The 24,530-nt window shown below is 37.8% G+C and overlaps 1 protein-coding gene across 1 annotated transcript in view; it reads left to right on the top strand.

Moving 5' to 3' along the window:
- The window catches only part of MALRD1 (MAM and LDL receptor class A domain containing 1), a 279,653-nt gene that overhangs the window by 88,980 nt on the left and 166,143 nt on the right, over nucleotides 1-24,530 (top strand). Inside the window, exons 20-23 of the mRNA XM_014945933.1 lie at nucleotides 4-91; nucleotides 4,414-4,590; nucleotides 7,524-7,701; nucleotides 23,518-23,674. Of these exons, the coding sequence (XP_014801419.1) occupies nucleotides 4-91; nucleotides 4,414-4,590; nucleotides 7,524-7,701; nucleotides 23,518-23,674 (600 nt within the window). The remainder of the gene's footprint in view (nucleotides 1-3; nucleotides 92-4,413; nucleotides 4,591-7,523; nucleotides 7,702-23,517; nucleotides 23,675-24,530) is intronic.

Raw genomic sequence — 24,530 nt, 5'->3', positions numbered from 1 at the left:
TAGATCTTGGTGAAAGGTGTCGTAGGAGATGGTTTCACTGGAGACATTGGACTTGATGACATGTCTTTTCTAGGCTGCACTCTTTACAATGGTAAGAACAGAGTTAAAGTGTACATCTTCTAGCTGTGAGCTGATTCTTTGCTGCAATTTGTAAATATTGCTACTGGAAAAGCAAAAAGCGGATCAAACTATGACTCATGCCTGACAAGGAACCCAGACTTGTTTCCCTGCTTCTCACACCCTTGTATCCAGGCATCAGCACAAAATAGTTTCTGCTGTGCAGATAAGGTCCAAAAGACCCTCAGTAAGAAGTGTGCAGCTTCCAAACTCTTTGAGATCTTAATTCCTAGAAGGAAAAAAAAAACAACAAAACAAAACAGTGTGTAAACAAACTGACTTTTCATTCAGCAAGCTCAGTTTGAGACAGCCTTCTGCCTCCCCCTACCCCACAGGGGAATCACAGAATTTTAGAATGGTTAGAGCTAGAAGGGACCTTAAAGATCATGGAGTTCCAATTCCCTTGGCATATGCAGGGACACCTCCCACCAGACCAGGTTGCTCAAAGCCCCATCCAGCCTGGCCTTGAACCCCTCCAGGGATGGGGCAGCCACAGCTTCTCTGGGCAACCTGTTCCAGGGTCTCACCACCCTCACAGGAAAGAATTTCTTCCTAGCATCCTCTCCCCTCTTTCAGAGCCAGGGATGGGGCATCCACAGCTTCTCTGTGTGTGCTTGTTCCAGCACCTCACCACCCTCACAGGTGAAGAGTCCCTCCTCACCTCTCCTGTAGGCCCCCTCTCCTCAAAGCCTCCTCTTCTTCAGGCTCAACAACCCTGACTCTCCCAGCCTGTGGTAAAACCATTGCCCTTCATCCTATCACTACGCTCCCCAATGAAGAGTCCCTCCTCACCTCTCCTGTAGGCCCCCTCTCCTTGGAGCCTCCTCTTCTTCAGGCTCAACAACCCTGACTCTCCCAGCCTGTGTTCACAGGAGAGGTGCTCCAACCCTCTGATCATCCTCATGGCCCTCTTCTGGACTCATTCCAGTAGTTTTATGTCCTTCTTATGCTGGGGACCCCAAAGCTGAACACAATGGTGTGGAGGCAGCTTTGGGTGACGTCTCATGAGAGCAGAGTAGAGGGGCAGAATCATCTCCCTTGACCTGCTGGCTACGCTTCTTTTGATGCAGCCCAAGATACATTTGGCTTTCTGGACTGCGAGAGAACATCTCCTCAAGGCTGCTCTCAATCCATTCTCTGCCTAGCCTGTATTTGTGCCTGGGATTGCCCCAACCTACATGCTCTCAATCCATTCTCTGCCTAGCCTGTATTTGTGCCTGGGATTTCCCCAACCTACATTCAGGCCTTGCACTTAGTCTTGTTGAACTTCATGAGGTTTGCATGGGCCCACTTCTCAAGCCTGTTCAGGTCCCTCTGGATGGCATCCTTTCCCTCCAGTGTGTCAACCAATCCACGCAGCTTGGTGTCATCCACAAACGTGCTGAGGTTCCTTTCCCTCCAGTGTGTCAACCAATCCACACAGCTTGGTGTCATTCACAAACTTGCTGGGGGTGCACTCAATCCCACCATCCATGTTGTCAACAAAGATGTTAAATAGTACCAGTCTCAGTACAGACCCTTGAACCATGTTGTCAACAAAGATGTTAAATAGTACTGGTCTCAGTACAGACCCTTGAGGAACACCACTCACCACTGCTTGCCACTTGGACATCAAGCCGTTGAACACGACTCTTTGAGTGCAGCCATCCAGCCAATTCCTTATCCACCTAGTGTTCCACCCAGCAAAACCATGTCTCTCCAATTTAGAGACAAGGATGTCGTGTGGGACAGTGTCAAATGCCTTGCATAAGCCCACATAGATGATGTCAATAATTCGTCATGTGGGACAGTGTCAAATGCCTTGCACAAGTCCAGGTAGATGATGTCAATAATTTTTAATGTTTTTACTGTGCCAATTGCTCTCATATTACAACACACAAACAGTTCAGATGATAGAGCAGCCTGTCCTCAGAAGTCATTGCTACCTAGGGTCGTACAATGTCTACAGAATTGTAAAATATTATGTCCCAAAATACGTGTACTTCAAGACACCTGTCACTTCATCACAGAAGGGATTTTAAGAGGACCAGTCTTAGCTGCAGCGGGCATTGCAGTGTTATATATGGTGTGACAGCTGATGTACAGTCATAATAGGGCTGTAGAACAGCAAACAACTTAGAACAGTGCCTGAATATTAGTATCCTGGCACTAACTGTAAAAACCCTCGTGCAGATGCATTTTATTCTGCTAGTCCAAAAATTTCTTGTAGATATAATTAGGTCTACCAGGAATATCAAGTGCATATGGCATGTTTCTTCTGCAGATAATTATCTCACATTTTACCAAGTTTATACAGTGTACATCATTCATTATAAAGTTTTGAATATAAAGTTTTTTGTGAATACTCAATTAATGTTCGATGCCTTACCTTCGAGGAATAAAATGTTAAAAGAGCTAATAAAAAATTCTTACATCTTTACAAATAAGGTATGAAAAAAAAGTCTTACAAATAAACAAGAAGACGGTTATGAAGTACAGAGGGTCAGAGTTTTAAAGTTCATAAATAAGAAAAAAAAATTTTGTGGAAAGATAAAATAAAAATACTGAAGTATACTGGTAGACAGAGTTTAATAGGAAACAGTTGCTGTGTTCTGTACATTTTTTAAAACACTTTTATTATTGGGAGCAATTTTTGAGACACTCCATACTCCTGCCTCTATTTTGTTCCTTCACACCATAAAATAATCCCAACAACCAAAAAAGAGTCAAAGAGACTTTGGGGATAGTCTGCAAAATAGTCAATACTATGGCATATTTCATCATATTTAACACAAGTTTAATCAGGGAAAAAAAGCAGAGCTCCCACTTCCCTGAACCTTAGAATTAAGCACCAGCTGCCCACTTGCTTTTTTTTCCCACTTTAAATAATCAAATATGGACCAGGGAGAGAGGGGCTTGATAGCTTGATGTTGAAGTCCCTCATAAGTGATATTAAAGATGTCAAAACTTGAGCATACTGCTTTGATGCATCCTTTGAATGCCCTCACCAATGGCTGTTCAATGATGCTTACTCTGGACAAAATGTTATTTCAGAAATTATAGAAAATAAATAATTTCAGAAGAGAGAAAGGAGCAGATTCTGCTTTCTTTTCAGATGTCATTATGGTACTTTTTTTTTTTTTCCTGTTCCAGTGGGTTAGTAGTAGAGACTTGCATGTGGCATTTATAATTAGTAATTTCTGACCAATAAGGTGCTTGCTATTATTATGAGTTATTCATACATTTATTATATCATGGAATTATTCCTTCAGAAGGTTCCTTCCCCTAGGTCTTTTGTTTGAGTCTTAGGATATTATGGAAGTATCGTTCATTGGATTGGAGTATAATTAATTCGGTCATAGATGTGCTTTCTATGAGTCTTAGGATATTATGGAAGTATCGTTCGTTTGATTGGAGTAGAATTAATTCAATGTCATAGATGTGCTTTCTCCTTTATGAAAGAGAAATAGCTCCTGCTCATGGAGAATTTATTATCAGTCTTAGTGCTCCAGGCCTCAGGGGAAAAAGAAATCCTTGCTGTCCAGACACATTTTATATAAAAAGTCTTCACATGTACTTTTTAATTAGCTCAGGTACATTTCTCAGGTGCATTGTGCACTACAGCTAATAATTTCATTAATGATTAAACCTAAAGAAGGAGTTACATAATGAAAATTCCTTTAATGAACAATAATAGTAAGGCTTTTCAAGAAATGAGAGAAAGCCTGAAGAAAAGTGTGTCATAAAGAATAGGAGGACAAGCAAAGACAATTGATTTGAAAGAAATGGTAATGAGTTTGAATGAACCATAAAGGAAGTGGTGGAACAAGATGGTGACCTCAAAATAATTTTTCTAATGAGAAAACAATATTTTTTTCAGTGATGAAATTACAAGGTTAGAAGGCTTCATAGTAATTTCCACGTTAATTGCAGTAATTAATGTGTTTAAAAAAAAAAAAGCCATTAGTATCAGAATAATTTGTCAGCCTTGGTTCACAGGAAGATTAAGTTTCTGTGATTCTTCTGTCAGTCTCCGTGATATTAGTTCTTTGAAATGACTCACTGACTTAATCCAAATTTGAAAGACAGGTAAAAGGTGTAAATGCATCGTGCAGATGTTGAGGACTGTATGGATGGGGGTTGGCTAGCACGACCAACCTGGTGCTTTCCACCGAGGAAATGTTCAACTCCATTCCTGCTGGGCAGAATTTAAGTCATGTTTCCAGTAAAGAGTGGGAGTAGCAAGGGGAGAAATCATTACAAAACTAGAATGTCTTAGTCCCATCACTCACCATTTTGTTGGTTTGTTTTTCAAAGGAAACTTGCCAACAATCTCTACAACTACTCCAGGAACTTCAGTTCCTGCCACACTTCCCATTAACAACTGCACAGAGGAGGAGTTTGTCTGCAGAGCCTCTGGCCATTGCATCCAGATGATCCAGAAGTGTGATTTTAGACCCGACTGCTCTGATAAGTCTGATGAATCAGCTTGTGGTGAGTGTACTAAATCTTGTCGTTTGCTACCTTAGTAGTTTGTGGCTATTAAACACATTGCTTTAACTACTCTGTATTTACCTTTGCGATTTGACATTAGCCCCTAGATGCTATTTTTAATGTGACTTTCCCCAGAAAAATAATAGCATTTTGCTCTTAATGTGTGAATCTGATATGTTATGTACTTTCTGCCTCCTAATGGGCTGATGCAGACCTGGCGTTCCAATTCAACTTACTACTGAAATGGGGGCTGGGGGAGAAGGAATCCTTAGTTCCCAATGATTGGTAGTGATGGATGACAATTTTTTAAGTGAGCATAGCTTCTCAAATTAAATAACCTATGACACTTAAATTTTTCAAATGTTTTTGACTCCGGACTGGATGAGAGAATAACTTTACAGTCTCGTGTTCGGTTTGCACATCTTGGAGACTTGGATCCACTTTTTGCCTACTTCAATGATAATGAGGTTTGGGGTTTTTTTTAATACAAAGTATTTTCATCTGCAGCAATGACTGTGAAATTCAGCCTATTCCACACAGAAGTGAGTTCCAGCCTGTAATTTCCTAGAGCTCTGATGGGTCAGATGTCCCACTGGAACTGGGACAACAGACAGGGCCACAGTATGTTGTCCATGGAGGTCTAAGACATTTGTTGATCGCTGCTGAGTTGCAGCAGTTCACAAGATAGCATTTTAGAAGAAATTGTTGATGACTTTGTCTTGCCTTAAAGCATAGTACTTGAAAATACTGCTGTACCAAGCTGGTTAACAAGGGGGACAGACATCTAGAGACAGCGACCTCATCAGCTTTGTAAGCTAAACTATTCTCACTGAAGATCAAACCTCTGCATTCCTTACCCGTTGTGTGGGGAACTCAACCACCTCTCTCAGGGCTGAGGGCTCAATGAGGAAAAGTAACATTAGCCTTCCTCTGTCTATTTCTTGTGTGGGAATAGCTCTGGAAGAAATTAATCTGATCACTGAGTAATTTCCTATAGCGTGAAAGAACACCATCCACTGAAATACTGCCCTGAAACATAAACTCAGAGCCCTTTGGGTAGAATTTTTTTTCCCCCAGAAATTTACATTATCTTACAAAACATGTTTTCCTTCTGAGAGAGATAAATATTGTGGAGTATACACTTTCACATAGTTGCTCTGTCTGAAGTCTCCCATCACTGCAGCAACGATGGCAATTTATCACTCGAATGACAATGCTGGAGCAGGAGTTAAGCATGTCCTGACTGAGGGCAGAAATATGTTCTCAGGAAGGTGTTATCTCGCTCAGAGGCATTTGAAACATAATGTTTATAAAACACATTAAAAAGGGGGAATAGACACTTAATACTATGCCACTCGTTGTTCCCAGGAAACGTCACAAATCTTTTTATTGGTAACTTATGAGATTGCACTGGCTGTGGTTTCCCTCCTTACTGGAGATACAGAAGCTATAAATCAAAACTCACTCCTTCCTTAGTCTACCATTTGCAGTCTCCAAGGAAGGAAGAGTCAGACATATTCTCCTAACACTCTGATTTCTGGATACAGAAGTTACCACAGCTACACTAGCATTTCGACTTCATGGGTTAAAATAAATTCTCCATTCCTTGTGCAGTTCTCACATCACTCTCTTAGATTTGAGTATAATAATCTGTTTCAAAGTTCTGGAGAGGGACAAGACTCCCCTTGGATCACTTAGAAAAAGTTTCTGCAAAATATTCAGGAAGATGTACTGGAGAATAAATATTCATTGCAGAAATGGAAAATAAGTGGGGTTCTTTCCCCTAAATGTTCTTACAGGGGGCTGCATTGTGAAGGAGGTAATGAGCTCACTTTTCTTGTCCAGTTGCTCAGGAATCAAAAACTGAGGCGCAAGCAGTTGCATATTTATTTAGTAAGATAACAATTCAGTATCTGACACCAATACCAAATAGCCGCATTGTTATGCGGCTTTCAGGTAGTGTAGTGACTGCTTGAAATATTGATTTGGATTTTTAGAGTTTTGACCATGGACTTTGTCCACAATGTGCAATGAGTTTTTAATGTCATTAGTCTACAGGATTGAAGAAAGAACCGTGTAACAGCTGGCAGATTTGCCGCTGATGAATTTTACATGCTTTTCAGAGTATATCAAACAACAGATCATTAGAATGGCATGAAAGCTGGTCAGGACACATATGAAGGTAGATATTGAGGTGCAGGGGGCTGCATTGTGAAGGAGGTAATGAGCTCACTTTTCTTGTCCAGTTGCTCAGGAATCAAAAACTGAGGTGCAAGCAGTTGCATATTTATTTAGTAAGATAACAATTCAGTATCTGACACCAATACCAAATAGCTGCATTGTTATGCGGCTTTCAGGTAGTGTAGTGACTGCTTGAAATATTGATTTGGATTTTTAGAGTTTTGATCATGGACTTTGTACACAATGTGCAATGAGTTTTTAATGTCATTAGTCTACAGGATTGAAGAAAGAACCATGTAACAGCTGGCAGATTTGTCGCTGATGAATTTTACATGCATTTCAGAGTATATCAAACAACAGATTATTAGAATGGCATGAAAGCTGGTCAGAATACATACGAAGGTAGATATCGAGGTGAAAACAAATTGGTATATTACTCAAATTAAAGTCTGCCTAATTGAAAACAACATAGAAAATATAATTGATATTTATAGAGGAGAAACTATGCATGTTAGTACTGGTAAGTATTCATGAATACTATAGACGGGGTCCTTTTTATTTGAAAACAACATAGAAAATATAATTGATATTTTATTTATAGAGGAGAAACTATGCATTTTAGTACTGGTAAGTATTCATGGATACTATAGACGGGGTCCTTTTTATTGCCATGTTGTTTATTTTATCATGACACCAATTAATGATTTCCAATTTTGATACAAACCTGAAGTATTCACTGTTCATCTCTAAAGTTACGGAAGCCTGCAACTTTGAGGATAAAAACCAGTGTGGATGGTATCAACCAGCCTTGGAACCGGTGTCAGGAAATTATTCCATCCGTACCACAAACATATTCAAGTGGGAACTCGGAAGAGGGGCAAATCTCTATCCTGAGCAAGAAAAAGACTGCCCATTAATTGATCATACTACGTGAGTATAATTTTTCAGATGCTTGAATCTTTCTTGGACTGTGTGAGTTTAGCCACATATGGATTGTCAGGAGGAAAAAACTGTTTGGTTCATGGTATTGAAGCAGTTTACTGATCTGTTAATGGCGTGTAATTGTCAGTCAGTGAAGCAGATATGCAGGATCAATAGCATCAATACAACAGATGAAACAAAACACAGAATGTTAATAAACAGGTACAAATTTCTAAACGCCCTTCTACAAGTAATTCCCAAAAGTTTCACTACCTCCTCATCCAGAGAAACCTGTGTACACTCACTCTCCCAGAGGACATCTGAGGTACAAGAATGTTCCCCCTTAGGGGAAAACAAGTTTGGAGACGTGGCTGTTTGCAATCTGCTAATACCTATGCTGTGAAAAAGCACCCCTGTCAGCCCACCAGCTGGATTCAGGCTATTTGCAGCATCCAGTGTGGATGCTGCTCTGTCTGCTCTGTGCAGCGGTTGTGGCACCAGCAAAATGACCTCTGACATGTCAAAACCAGGTTTTGGCTGCTGCTGTTTCCACTCCGTAATCTCTCACAACTGTCACAAATTTTCATCCTACTTTTATACTTCTTTTCAAGCTGACTTCTCCTTTGTTTGAAAGCTGCCTTTGCAGTTCATTGGCTACTGTCTAATTTAGTCTAATTCATTGGCTACTGTCTAATTTAGATGGTGGCCATCATCTTGGGGGAATACCTTCTCAGACAGTCTTTATTCACACAGACAGTGTACGCTCATTTTTCCACCTTACTGGCTGCTCTCATCCTGGCAGCTTTGCCTAAGGGTGGGCACTACAAGTTACCCCAACAACGGGTCTTGTAAATTCTGCCATCAGTCAGTAATTAACTAATGCTTTTTTGAATGTAGTTTGAGTTAAATTCAGTTTGGTTGATATTTTACCATTTTTCTGATAAATTACATGATTTCATAGTAAAATCAAAAATATTTCTGTTCTCTCAGTGAAGATTCCTAAATTAGTTTTGGATTTTAGGTAGATTGTTTATGATAATTATTGACTCCCCCCAGAGACATTCCTTGATTTGTCTCAAGGAGCAAAAATTGCCATGGAGATCTGGGTTCACCTGTTTTGTTGGTTTGGTTTTTTTTTGAAGTAAAAAATGTGATTTAAAACTGCATTAGTGTCATTTATTTTCCAGTTAAAGATAACAGTTAAGATTTATTGAAACAAAATCCCTACAGGTGACTAGAAAATGTATTAAGTATAAACAACCTTCAATGTCATACAACTTCATCTAATAAGGAAATTTCTCTACAGCATCATTCTTCTGAACAGAAAAATTGTTGCCTAGTTCTAGTGACAGGCATGTTTACTCTCTGTGACAATAGTCCACAGAGTGCAAAATTTGACTTTAAGTTATAACCACTCCAACAATCTTTGCTATATTGCCACTAGATTAAAATGGGATTATATTGCATTTACTCAACTTGAGAGTATTTATGTTACAGAAGAGTCAGCTCAATATATTTGCCTTGCTATGTACTTCATTAAAATCACTGTATATTTAAAAAAACCCAATACCAACCCACAAATAAAATCCTCATTCAACAATATCAAAAAAGAATCCTAGTGCTACCTAACGTTTCAAGGTCTCTACACCATATATATATATATAGGAAGTGTGTTCTGTAAAAAAAGAGCAACTATTTATGTTAAATTGGCTGTCAAATCTTTCATTGACTGCTATTTAATTGTTATATTTTAGCTGATACCAGCACTGTACGTGTACTTAGTAAATCCTCTCTTAGCCTTTCTGCTACAGATTTGCATTCGCACGGTGACACCTGAAAGTGCATTACTGTTTTTCAACATATTTTCAGAGTTTGATGCAACTATATGGAAAAGGTCTGATGAAAAGAGAAAGTAAATGATCCATGGAGATTGCAGTTTCCAGGCACCACTGAAACGCATTGTTGTTGTGATGTTTCACAGGAGATGTAATTTGGTTGTGCTGTTTCCCCATTCCCTTTGTTTATTGGCTTATAGAAGAGAACAGGAGTGTGGTGCTTCCAAATTACAGCGGGAGATGCAGAGCAGCAGTTTTGTTGAATTAAAACTCTGCAATGTTTTGGTTTATTTTCTCATCCATTTTCCCCACGTTTCTCTGGCGTTAGACGAGAGAAGCTGTAATGCTGTAATCCTGTGTGTTTGCTAGTTAAAATAAAACACGCAGGATTATCCTGATGCAAGAGAGGGGGACGTTGCAGTTTACAGTGAGTTCTTTTAGCAGAAACACCTGGAAATAGTTGGAGATTCAAACCATCTGCCTCCCACAGAATATGTATTTGGGCTAGACGCATGCAGGCTGATGAATTGTACGGTGGAGGTGTGTGTCTTTGAAGCTGTAATTACATTAATCAAGTGAAAGTAATGACTTCAGAAATGGAGGAAAGAGCAGCTTGCGTGTGTATATATAAGCCCAAGGCTGGAGGAGCAGATGCTGTTCTGGGAGTCTGCTGTGGCAGCCTGACAGGCCTTGGCTTGAGCTGGAGAAAGGTTGGCACATGGTTTGTAAAGTGCTGCACACCATTGGCATCCTGCACTGGCGAGACCATTATGTGTATGTGAACATAGAGCTCTTAGGGCATGTTTCAGCCCTTAGCAAATGGGAATTCTCTATTGCAGTTAGGTTTCTAAATGGTATAGTAATGGAAGTATCGATTCGTGTAGGCTTAAACTAGTGTATAGAATAGACACCCGCAAATGGATAGCTCCCTAAATTTATTTCCATTTTAGAGAAACTGGTTAGTGATGGAGGAAACTCTTTGCCATCATTAATGATATTTGGGTACAACTGTTATTTGAAAACTTTGTAAGCACTTAATTGATATGATAATTCATACCCAACTCTATCATCAAAGCTAATGAATCAAAACAAAAAAGGGATGTGGAACTAAAATTCTAAGCTCACATGATAATTATTGCTGTGTAAATACCTCCCTTGATAACCATATGTTTAATACATCTGTCTTGCTTTTCTGTCTACTTTTCATACATTAGCCGAATTTAGCACAGGAAAAAATTGGATAAACTAAAGGCTTTATGTAATATCCTAAAGCTCACCAGTTTTTTTCAACAGTCAAGAACTGTTTTAAAATTGAGAGTCTAAGAACTTCAAAGTGAGTGAAAAAAATTGTAATCCCACAGGACACTACTCATAAAACACTGCAGAGGAGAAAGGTGAATTTAACTACTTGAAGGCACTTCTTTTTTTTTTCCTGATTGCATTTTACTTAGCTGACATAACCAAAACCCCAAACCATTTCTATTATACTGCACGTACAAATCACCCTTGTTCCATGCCAGTTAGCCTGACAAAGAGATAATAAAAGCAGTATTGAAATCTACATTGAAATGCATTTTTGAGTACATGGTAAATACTAGTTAGTCTCCAAAAGAGTCAGGTCCAGTTAAGGAATAATTTGTGTGTAGTGGTCAGAGACCTGATCGACTATGACCTGGAAAGTGGTGTGTGAGGAATGCTGGGATGGCCTTACAGACACAAAGCTTTATTTGGAACATCCATAGCTGGGTACATTGACTCTAAATGTAAAATTTTCTCTCAGTAAAAAACCAAAGGAGATAAAGGGAAAACTGTCTCCAGTGGCCAGACAAGAAGAGCAGCAGCTCTTCAGCTTCAGCAGCTATATGGATGAACTATGACAACAGTCAAGAACTGTTTTAAAATTGAGAGTCTAAGAACTTCAAAGTGAGTGAAAAAAATTGTAATCCCACAGGACACCACTCATAAAACATTGCAGAGGAGAAAAGAAGTGCCTTCAAATAGTTAAATTCACCTTTTTTTTTCCTGATTGCATTTTACTTAGCTGACATAACCAAAACCCCAAACCATTTCTATTATACTGCACGTACAAATCGCCCTTGTTCCGTGCCAGTTAGCCTGACAAAGAGATAATAAAAGGAGTATTGAAATCTACATTGAAATGCATTTTTGAGTACATGGTAAATACTAGTTAGTCTCCAAAAGAGTCAGGTCCAGTTAAGGAATAATTTGTGTGTAGTGGTCAGAGACCTGATCGACTATGACCTGAAAAGTGGTGTTTGAGGAATGCTGAGATGGCTTTATATACACAAAGCTTTATTTGGAGCATCCATAGCTGGGTCCATTGACTCTAAATGTAAAATTTTCTCTCAGTAAAAAACCAAAGGAGATAAAGGGAAAACTGTCTCCAGTGGCCAGACAAGAAGAGAAGCAATGGGGTGTTTCACAGAGGATCCTCTCCAGTACAGCATTTTCCCCCCTATAACTCCTTTTCCATAGCTATGGATGCTATATGGATGAACTATGAAGCTATACATTCAGGATTGAACCATCTCAGGACTTTTGAGGATCAAGGTCATGAAACAACCCGTAAGAACAACAGAGAGAAAATCATTGCTGCAGCAGCCTCCTAGTGCCTAGGTGGAAGAGTGAAAAGTTGGAAGTCAAAGGCAGACTGTAGAGATGCAAACAGGAGGATGTGAGGAGTCAAGGCCATCCCTCCTCCAGGCACGGCAGTAGCTGCCTTTTGTGCTACCAAAATCCTTTTCCAATATTGGGATAGGTTTGTTTAGATATAGCCCTTGAGGCACTTGTGTGCTGTATTCATTCATTCAAAGGCTGGAAGATGATTTCTTCACTTGGATTATCCTACATGTGTCTCAAAATACTTGCTATGCAGAAGTTACAGGAAGATGCTTAATTAGCCCAGCAGATATTTAAAACACATATTTTCTTATTAAAGGGATTCAGCCAAATATTTTTCTAAGAACAGAAATGCAGCCTTTCTTTCTGCTCAGGAAGATCAAAGTAATGTATTGCCATTTTCATATTTATCATTATTTTTATTACTGCAAATAATTGAAGACTTGTTTCTTAAGTCTTGACTAGGTCATTCACCAAAAAAAAAAAGTGTGACAATTTTTTCTATAATTTTATTTAATTAGGATTTTTTCAGAGAATAAAAATTTAGATAATGAAGGTTCAGCAAACAAGTTTTCCTCCACAGCATTTTTGACCAAGATGCAGCTTAGTATATGCTTGTTCTCTAATTTGTTGTGAAATATAGACTAATTTATATTAGTACTTCATTAAAGTATTAACAAAGCATCACAGGTAATCAAATACTCTACTGTGCATGCTCGTAAATACCCTGGGTTATGAGAAGGTAAGAAAAAAGGCCACAGAACCAGACATTTGATGCTAAGTAAAAATATAGTTACTAGGGGTTTTCTACGGTAACACACAATTCTCTACTAATCTGTCATGCAGAGAATTGCTAATTAAAACTAATGCCCATTGTGATTCGAAATGTTGGTGGCTTTTTCACCTCCAGCTTGGTTATTTGGGAAGGAACTCACTCTTGTTTTGTTTTGCCTTCAACCTCACAGAATTTACAGAGATATGACAGAATGCTAATGAGATGAGGCAGGTTCAGATGAGCCATGGAAACACCATGAATTCATCTCAGCCCTGTGTCAGTCAGAAGCCATCAGACTAAAATCTCCAATGGAGAAAATCCAACTAAGAGCTACTGACTGTTGTGTTGTGGTCAAAACACGCAATCTTTCATCTCTGATGCCATTTGCTTTGTGCAGTGGTTGGTAGGTTGCTTTTTAGTGCCATTGGTAAATCTTGAGAGAGTTTGAACTCAGATTCTCTGAGGACAGTGATGCTGACAGAACAAAGAAAAAAAATTTTAAAAGGGGGATTAGAAAAGTTAATAAGATTTATCTGTGCTCTACTGTTCAACTATAAAGGCTTGTCTGTTTGCAGTTAAGTTTATGAGGCTTAGTTTTTGATATCAGCTGTTCTGTAATTGTAGCCTTCTGCTATCTTAAGGTCCTCAAACCAATGATACAGTTCTTACTCTTAAAGGAGACCCAGCACTTTTTGTAGGTCTAAAGACACATCTGTGCACTTTTAAAAGTCATGCCTGCAGCTCAGAAGAGGGTTTAGAGATTTGCAAAAGTCGTAAATCCACAATCCATACAGAAAGGCAGGAGTGTCCAGTAATCATGTTTTGTCTGTGCAAGAAATCTAGAGGGTTTTTTTTAAAGCGTTGTTGCTACTTCCAAAATGATGTTCTGCTCAGGTAGTGAGAGAAGGAAAATGGGATTTGACGTACTTCATCAGATTTGTGGTTCATTCAGCATTGTGCCCTTTCCTCTGATTGCAAACTGTGTGTCAGGGCTGCAGTTCAAGTGTGATCGGAGCGAATGTGGATATATATATATATTATATATAAAAAACCTTCTTCAGCCCAATTTTAGCTACCACCAGTTTCGACTGGCACGATGTAGTATTGTGGCACTCAGCAGGGTGCGCAAAATGGACTTATGTCACTTATCTCTACTCTGCTGTTATTGCTCTATATCACTAAATAATCTAAAGCATTAAATTTATGTTAATGTGCACCGGGACTTATGTCACTTATCTCTACTCTGCTGTTATTGCTCTATATCACTAAACTAAAGCATTACATTTATGTTAATGTGCACCAATTTTCCAATCTGATCTCCAACCAAGTCTGCTTAGCCATTTTTATTCTTCTCCCCCTCCCTGAATAGTACTGCCAGATGAATCTAAAAGAAGTAATTCAGATTGGTTTATAAAGTTCTGGTTTCTTCTGTAAAGCCTTGTTCAGAAGGTACTCTGGACACATTAGTATCACAAGCAATATGTTCATTAAAAAGTAAATGCTAAAAACTGTACATTTCATATTTTTGTAAGAGAAACCTCTGTACTGTGTGTTTAATGAAACTGAAGCAAATATAATAATTCTTTTTTTAGGAAAAAAGAGTTTTGGGTTGAAAAGCACTGAAAAAGTAATTCTAAGTTTTGCACCATCCACTTGGGGAACAAAAGTGTTCATATTACCTGTGTGTCCAACTTAAATATGTACCTGTGAAATAGCTTATTCTTAAAAGTAATCAGTAATGGTCAGAAATTATTTGCAGGAAGATGTCAAATAACTAGTCCTTTTCAAGTAATTGTAATTTAATCAAACCTAATTTTGGATGAAGAAAGAGAATGATACTCAAAGTATTTTTTAGCTGTGTATATCTGGATGCCAGAGCATGGGATTGATCTCATAATGAAAATAGATTAAACTCTGAAGAATATAATCATTGTGTCTGAGTAAAACTTAACAAGCACGCTTTTTTTTTTCCCCTCTGGAAATCATGTCTATTATGTAAAACAAGGCATCAAAGTTACCTACAAAGCTTGATGTGTTAATCATGGTCAAAGATTGCAAGATTCTTTTGGAATTTTCACTCTTAGAGTGTGATAATAAATATAACACACTTTGATTTGGTGCAAGACTTCCTTCTCACATCTGTAATTTCTAATCTCAGTGTACAGTGACACGTCTCAGGATGTTGCTAGTGTTTTGGTGTGTGAAGCACCTTTATTTCTGTTCAGTTTGAATTATCCATTGAAGCTCAATCCTGTATTCGTGTGCCAAATTTTAGATGCTCAAGGTAGAAAATTTTCTCTCTAGCACTGTGCAAAGAACTAGGTCTGTTGGCATCCAGTAATTTACAGACAGTTGTCTGTAAACACAGCTAGAGGATAGCTTCTGCAATAGGAAATAGCTCTATTATATTCTTAAAGCAGTATTCCAAAACATTTACCTCTACTTTGTTATGTGATGACAATCATCACTTTTTTGATTCTGAGTTTATTACATGTTAAATGTTAATGGGAGTAGGAGGTAAAAAATATGTTTCAAATCACAGTAAAAGAACTTGTCACATGTTGCTGTAAGTGAAGATCCTCATTCCTGATCACTATTTGCTATCAATTACTTTTCATTTTTTTAAAATGTTTACAGAAATGCTTAAATTCAAATGAAGAAAACCTTCCTTTTTTTTTTTTTCTTTCTAGTTGTTAAATGCAGATTTGAGTTACTGAGTATTTAAAGCCTATTATTAGTTAAGTGGTTAAAGTATTAAGTGGGGAAATCTTTCTCTGATAGATAGCACAACTAATTAGGTTCTTGGGAGTTCTTATTGTCCTTTAAGATTACTGAAAGTTGTGTATTTTATGACATTTTAATTTTAAATACAGATTCTTTTTCTGCAATAATATCCTCACAGTTGCAATCCTTTATTCAAGGAAAGAATCCTGTTGAAGCCAATGAACGTGTTATGTGTAGGTCATTGCAAGACAGGGACAGTGAGAGATTTGTTCATATGTCATGATCTGTAATAGGCCATCCTATATTATCTAAAGAAGGATAAGTAGTGGAACTACTTCTGGTGCAGACACCATATATCTAGCATATACAGATACTAAAGAAACAAGGTATTTTTTTCTCATTCTTTCTCCTCATAAGTCTTCTCGTGCTCCCTAGAGAAGTGTGTTTCGTCGCACTTCTTTTGGATTCAAAGTTATTATGCATCTTGAGTGAAACCTTGGCCACTATAGACATCCTATAGACATAATGGTCAGTGCATCAAGTAACTGTTACCCAGAGTGTAAAGGAAATGATAAATTTCTTCCTAAGTGACTGAATATTAAGGTCTCTTTCACTTATGAAATTTTTCAGCATCTTTTTGTGATTTCTACAAGCAGATGCAGTCAGTGTTGAGGGAACTGATATAGTTTGGGGTTTTTTTGGTTGTTTTTCAGTATTTTTTATAAAATGCTTACTCTTTCAGTGTATTTCTGTAATACTTTCTGTAATGTTTCTATATTGCTTCTACTCGCCTTTCAGCAGTTTCCGACCTTAAAGCTAAATTTCAAGTAAACAGTTTTCTAGCTACAATGTGTGCGTTTCCCATTGTACTGTTAATATATTGTAGTTACATTGATCTCTATATGGACACACACAGAGATAAAGATTAACCCTTCCATGTATCTTTGCCTGTTTTCTTAGTAATATTGTAATACTAATGACTTTTGGATGCATTCTAATCCTATTGCAACCTTTATTGTGAATGCTAGAAAATATGAAAGATTAGCATCTTTTAAAAGATTTTTAATATAGACTTTTGTACGTCCTTAAATTTTTATCAAAATTTTCTTATTGTCTGCTTTCTGATGCTATAAACAAGAAGTAGTTGGAATCAACAGAAAATGAAGCTAGCGTGGTGGAAAGGTCAAAGTATCACAGTTTACAACCACCTTGTGTCGAATATATAAGGCACTGAAATACCAATATTATTCTCTGATGACATAGTACAAGAAAATAATGACACTACTGTAAATCTTTTCTCATAAATATGCTTGTTAGGAAGAAAAAGGGAGAATTTAACTCTCTCTTAGCTAATGAAATAATAATGTAAAAAATTTTTGCAGAAATCTTTTGGTGAAATGTTTTCTAACTAAGCTAATCTATAACTAAAATTCTCCTGCAAATATGTTAACTTTGGCAAAACTTTTGTCAGCTGGTTACCTGTGTGGTACCTTGGAGGAAAGGGGATAGAGAAGAGACTGAGCTTCCCCAGCCCCACTAAAGGATGCATAGGATGTGATAAATGCAAATTGAAGCCACTGTCTTGTCTGATTCAAACCATCAACCCGAGCTTTGATGGCCCACATTTTCCTAATTTCCACTCTTCCTTTCTTCAGGAGAGTGCTTCTTTTGGAGGTCATCTAGTGCTCTACTGGGTTCTTGACCACTAGTTTGGGGTTTCTCCCTGTAGGGAGAGGTCCTGTAAAGAAAGGTCACTGGCTTGGGAGATCCTGGACAGATGGTGGTGGAAAGCTGAAGAATAACACTTTAACTGCGTAGTAGGTCCAATGTGTCTATGGGATTCTGATCTGTTATATAGATGCTGTGCAGTGTTTATGGGCATATATATCCAGGAAAAAGGGAAAGGAATGTGGGGGCTGCTGGTTTTGTATTTAAAATTTTAGTAATTTTTTTATGTTAATTAATTAATAATGTTAATTAATAACTAATAATTTAAGTGTGCATCATTTGGATGCTTATCCCTAAGGAAATTGAAACTTCTCTCTCAGGTTTGCCTTTTTTGCTTGTTCATTTCTCTAATTTTTGCTGAGATCTGAAAGGAAATCAGAACTCTAATGAAACGGAGTTGTTTGTTTTCTAACCAGGTTTAGTTTTCAAACTAAATGAAAAACAAAGAGTAAAGGGTATTTTATAAGTCCATTTAAGTGTTTATCAGGGATTCTCAAACAATTTGTAGAAGGTACATAGGTGAATTAACAGTTTAGAAAGTGAGAGATGTCCAACAGTGAATTAAATCAGAGCTTGTATTTTCTGTAAGGGAAAGTTCAGCTGATAAACTTTGGATCCACTCTCAGACTTTATAGCAATAGACAATTAGTACTGTGAAATGAGAATTCACAGCACAAGAATACTTGATAACACTACCAGATTTAAGCTGGGCCAGTTTGTTTTCTAACCAGGTTTAGTTTTCAAACTAAATGAAAAACAAAGAGTAAAGGGTATTTTATAAGTCCATTTAAGTGTTTATCAGGGATTCTCAAACAATTTGTAGAAGGTACATAGATGAATTAACAGTTTAGAAAGTGAGAGATGTCCAAGAGTCAATTAAATCAGAGCTTGTATTTTCTGTAAGGGAAAGTTCAGCTGATAAACTTTGGATCCACTCTCAGACTTTATAGCAATAGACAATTAGTACTGTGAAATGAGAATTCACAGCACAAGAATACTTGATAACACTACCAGATTTAAGCTGGGCCAAATTTTTTGGATAGGCTGTGACTTTTTTTTTTAACACACATAATCTTGCACTCAGTACTAATTCCCATTTATTATATTCAGTTCCCTGTGTTCTTCTGAATGTTTTTAAGGGGGAAATACAGCGCCCATTCTTTGCTAACTACATTTTAAAAGAAAGTTGAAATATTAAGCTATTACCAAAATGGTATGGAAATGTAGCTCAGTTGCTTATGTTGAATTTTTTACATCCATTAAAATGTTGTGAATTTCCCTCTGAAATTAATTAGGATATTGCACTGGCACAGGAATGTTTCTGTATAAGGAGTGCTTATGGTACAGAGGTAAAATTAATTATTTTCAAAGGGTAAATGTCAAGATTTTAATGACACGTATTGTAGCTGCCAACTAAGAGGTTTTCCATGGGGTAATTTTCCAAATGAGCCTGAGATCTTGCAGCTGCTGGCAGGGGAGCCTGCATGTATTCTGCTGAATTTCAACACTTACGTAAGATCAACGTTGAAAGCCAGATTTATTCACTCTTTTACAAGTTGAACAGTATCTTGTTCTACACTTGTTACCATCAACTGCTTGAGGACTCATTTGGAAAAAAAAAAAAAAAAAAAGAAAGAAAGAAAAAAAGAGGAGTGGAATAGGGAAGAAAGGAATTTAGGAGGGGGCAGATGACCTAATTGCACAATGAAGAAGCTACCACCTTGGCTGAAGATCACTTCAGAACCAAGATGGAAAGTTTTGGAATACCTTGTGACTGTGTATTACTTACTGGTTTAAAATACACGTAGGCGGGCTGAGAAATCTCTTACTCTAAAAGTCACAGCTTGACAAACTGAACAGATGATTTCATGTATGTTAACTGGGTCTCCTACAAAAGATGTATCCATAGGAGGTGCAGGTACTCTAGCATGTAAACTATAGGTAGCAAATAGAATGATTTCTTATTATTTTCTTCAAACTCTTTCCCTTATAGAATGTGCACCTACCTGTAAATTCAACACAGGTTGCTAGACCAGACAGTTTAAAGAACTCAAGACAGAGAGATTGCTTTGCTCTGTGAGCAAACATGGTGCAAGTTCACATCAGCTACAGACAGTAGGAGAAGAAAGGTTTCCTTTTAAACAACATCATGGACAGGCCAAAATTCTATCAGTCTTGCAGTCCTACGTGTGAAAATTTCTGTGGTAGGAGTGCAGGTGAACAAGGATGCTCTACACACACTTATCCAACCCCTTCTGATCCTTCCATTTCCCCTTACTTTCCCACCCATCCTTAATGTTCTTGTAATCACATACTGCCAGCCATGTTTAATGGCTAGTACTCTGTGAAGTGTATCATAGAAGGGACTTTAATCTGGTTCGTTAGCTTTAAATGTGGCATTATAGCAAACACTGAAAAAATGGCACAAAAATTGCAACGATGGCTGCCACCTTAGGATGCTCTATGGGACCACTAGTATCCAGGCAGAGGTGTGATTTTGGTCTGCCTTCAGGACAAAGGTGTGTCTGACAGAAGACACCAAATAAAAGGTGGATGTTTGGATTTCATCACAGTACTCATTCTGCCCCACCAGTGTTTCAAACTAATCTTGCTGAGAGGCCTGGACATAATACTCAATACTCTGGGAAATATGAGGGCTGAAAGTGCTATTGCTTTTCAGAATTCTTTATCATTCTGTTTCTTGCAGCTCTCTTGAATGTCATTGTAAATACCGTGCTGCAGCCATTGGACCACTGAAGGCAGGAGTTCCCAGTAGCAGAGTAAACTCTGAATTTTGAAATGTTTTTTGCAAAACATAAGGCAACTGGATATTATTTTACCTCCAGGCAAGACTCTGGTAGAATTCTCAGTACCAAAGAAAAAATGAAACGCAAAATTGCTCCATTGAAAGAACAGCTTTCTTCAGCAGAAAAGAGGAAAATAAATGAATATTCCAAAGGCAGACTTGCTTGAAACATTTTCAATTATATAGTTTTCAAAATTTTCCATTATCACTTATAGTACATACAATTTATTAGGAGAAGCTCATTTAATAAAAATACTCTATTTCTTTTGTTTTAGGATTTTTTTCACCTAATTACCCTAAGGCTTGCATGTATCTTACTCTATTTTCCCCTTATTTTCTGCAGTAGTTCACTGCAGTAGCAAATATTTATGCTACTGTCTCAAGGATGATGTAAGTGCATGCAGTAATTATAAAGATGTCTGGATTGCCAGGGTACAGTGATAAAAGTAAAGCTTCAGCAGCACTTCTCTCATCTGCTTCTGAGTGGAAAAATAAGTAAGATTGTGGAGAAGATTCAGATTTCTCCAGATCATTACTCTTCCCCTAGAATCCCACCAGACTGACTTTAGTCCCTCTTGGCTTTATCAGCAGTCCCAGTGGTTTTACTTGTAAAGCATCTGACCTACACAAACGAAGGTCTGCCCCACATTTTAAGACGTATTCTAAAAACATATTGTTCCTCGTTCAAAAATACCGACTTTTATGTAGCTTAGAGAAAAAATTGCTATAATAGTTGCTATAAAAATTGCTATATAAAACTGGGCATTTCTTTTCTGGGTGGCACTAGAAATGTTAACTCTGATTATTACTACTATGGTTCCTTCATGTATTTGATTTCTACCTAAAAATATGTGCATAGGCAACCCACCCCACGCACAGCTGGTTTTTTTATGTACAAGTGTTTATTTTTCAGTTATGACTCGTGTTCACTTCATATTCTCCAATTAACATGTAAGAAACTCTCTGCAGAATGTTATCTTTTTTTTTTTTGGCATGAGTTCCTTCATTTTATGGGATCTTTTGGTGCTTCACTTTAAATAAGACAAACGTATTAATAGTTTAGGTCTGAGAATCACCTTTCCTAGCTAAAGAGAAATACAGGAATAATCCAGTTCTGTGCTTTTTGACATTTGCTGATATTTCACTTATAAATGTGAAAATAAATATGTAGGTATTTACCAGTACCTATGTATACAGTGATTCTCTCGTTCTTGCATACTAGGTAAGGTTTTGGGAAACCTCTGAGAAGCATGTAATGATTACAGGATTGAACTGTGACTGATTAATTAAGTGCTCCCCCCACTTCTGCCCCACGGAAGTGTTAGAATTACACTTAGCTGCAGTGCAGGAAATAGCCTGGGATTTCTGCACCAAGATGTTTTACTTTGGTACTTAACCAGAATAGTTTTTTTTAATTTTCATCTAACAAAATATATTCTGTAGTTTCCCATGGCTATAGCAGTTGCCTTTTTAATCCCTTTTTTTTCTGGTGTGACACCAGGAGAGGCAGAAGCAGTACTCTGTGTAACAAGTAGTGAACCAGCCACTGATTTGCACAAATTTTTGAAGGGTTGTTTTGTGGCTATGGCTAGGTTTTAATTTTCCTATGAAGCAAAGATTTAACAGTCGTAAATGTTAAGAAAGAGAAAGAGATGGAAAATTATTTTCATTTAAATATATTCTTAAGATCACCCACAGGTTACAGGAAGAATAAGGAGACATTCTATGAATTTTTTTGCCCTGGGCAAAAAGATCATCAGGCTGTTTGTAGTCTGTCAATCTGTCACTGGCTGTGTTAGGAACAGGTTACTGCATACGTGATTCTAAGGATGAGTGAATTAATTAAGGGACTTCAGATCCTCGGGGGAAATTGCTGTGTGACTACAGAGATAAAATTTGTCTCTTTCTAGCCTATTTTTTATCACATACTATAGTAGATAAAACGTGCGATTCTTAAACTGACTGAATATATGTATAAGTCAATCTCTCCTGGACTTTCAGAGTACACGACAGTCCTAAATTAATGTGTGTTAAAGTATTTTGTGATTATTGAGTATAAAATTTTCTATACAGTAAACATAACCTATTAATTCTGTTGGAACTTAGCAGTTATAAGCCTGTATATGCTAAATTCATAGTTATTTTATCACACGGATCAGCACATGTTGAGTTCAACATACGCATTGCGATCTGAGATAAATTGTTTCTAGATAAATAGTGAAGATATTTCCTTAAGTTTTATAACAAGTCTTAAAGAAACAATTTCTTTACAAGATTTCAAGGCAACTTCACTAGATTATTGAAAAAGTAGCTTTTATAGTATTTGTTTAATACTGTGGGGCTGCTGCAGAGAAGACTGCACCAAACTGAGTTCTTACCACAGGCACCAAAGTCTTTTAGTCCTTTAGACTGCTCTAAGTATAAAAACTTAGAGAGGGCTGGTAAAAAGCCAGTAAATTCTTGAATCTGCACCATTGAAGGCCTTGCTCTCCCCATTTGGCAGGACTTTCAGTCTGTGAACACACTGTGGGCACCAAGTATTTCTCTCATTGGTGCTTCTGGGCATGGTCACTGCCGTCTCACACTTGCAGTGGTGCAACTTCATGGAGCGGTTGCTCAGAGCTTGGCCAAAAAGGAAAACTGAAAAGCAAAGAAAGCCTAATACCAGGACCCTTTTAAAAATGTAGGTCCCGTTGTCGGGTTCGTAATCCCTTGTTGGAAAGGTTCTTTCTTATGAGGAGCACTGAGTGTGTAGCAGCTTCACTGAAGAGAATATAATCTTATCTTTGGTGAACAGCTGTTTTGAATTTTGAAAAGCAAGGATTTTAGGAGGCAAATCTTAAACATCCAAAACACTAAAACTGCACTTCTGGTCTTTCTGTACGCTCAGAGTCTGATGGTTACTGCAGAGCCAGCTTCATCTTTCCCAGCAGCTCAAGAGAAAGAGTTTCACCCAGTATCTGGGATTTTCTTGACTTAAAGCTGGGATTAAACCCTTCGATTTCCCTGAGGAAAGGTGGGGAGTGGGGGGATGACACCCAGATATGCCCTCCAGCCTTCACCTCTACAGCCCTGTGAGTGAAGGCTGACTTAAGACCTGTATTTTATTTTACCAATCTCTGATATAAAAATACTAGCTTCCTTTCCAGGGGCTTTTTGGAACTCCAGCTACACGCTGTTAAACTAAAAGCACCCAGATAACCAGACAGATGTTGTTTCATCCATTTAAAGAAACAATACTATGTAAACTTTAACAAGAATTTAATTTTGATTAAATTTTTTCTTTTTAATGAAGCAAAACTTTTCTCTCTGAGCAGGTCTACTGAAGAAGGCTGGTATCTGTTTGCAGACAGCTCGAATGGAGAATTTGGTCACACTGCTGACATTGCTACCCCAGTCATCTCTCTTACGGGGCCCAAATGCAAAATCATATTCTGGAACCACATGAATGGTTCAACAATAGGTTCTCTGGAGGTATGGAGATGTTCTTTGCTTTGGGTTGGGTGGGGTTTTTTTGTTTTGCTGCTCAACATTGCTCTGAGAAAGTTCATGCTTTGTCATTTAGTTTCATTAATGCCTAGGCCAGTAAATGAAAACAAACAATTACTAAGACTCCACTGCTCTCACTATGTTATGATCTGCAGGAACCACTAGCTCAAGTAAGCTGGGGAAAATGTAACTTTCTGCAACAACCAAAAGCTATGACCATTGTAGACATACAGGGGTTGGAACCTCCGTACAAGAAAAAGCCTTGTATTGCAGAATACCCTTTGACGCTGAAAAGCATCAGTAGATTGCATCCAAGCATCCAAGATTCTTGGACATCAAGGTCTTTGGCTGAATGTGGGAGCATGAAAAATAGAAGTAATTTATTAAAATTTGTTGCGAAGTTTTATATAAACAGCTTATTCCTCTGAAAGTTTAACATATATCTTTCAGAGGTTAATTACATTAATGTCAGCAGCATGAGACTGCTCTGAGGACACAACCGCAACAAACTTGCTTACCCGTAGCCTTTTCTTCACTCCAGTTAAAGTAGACTTCTGTAAAGGAAATGTGGCTCATTCAGCAGCTTGTAGATCAAATAACTCACTGCAAAATGAATGAATAAAGCAATGACATTGTTCTCAACGTTTTTTTTTGCCATACATCTGAGTAACTATAATGTGATTTCTCATGAATGTTACGCAATAACTACAGCTTCAGAAATGGGTTGAAAAAAATACTCAGAATAAATTACCCAGTCACCTGTGTCTCATTGGGTGTGGCCAATGTGTGTGAATTTCATTGTACAAATAAATTCTCACTAGACTGGTTACCGTGAATAACA

This window comes from Calidris pugnax, unplaced genomic scaffold, assembly GCF_001431845.1.
Source record: "Calidris pugnax isolate Ruff unplaced genomic scaffold, ASM143184v1 scaffold19, whole genome shotgun sequence".
In the NCBI taxonomy this organism is placed as follows: Eukaryota; Metazoa; Chordata; class Aves; order Charadriiformes; family Scolopacidae; genus Calidris; species Calidris pugnax.
Note: the sequence above shows the minus strand (reverse complement) of the source record. Positions and strands in the feature narration are given on the sequence as shown.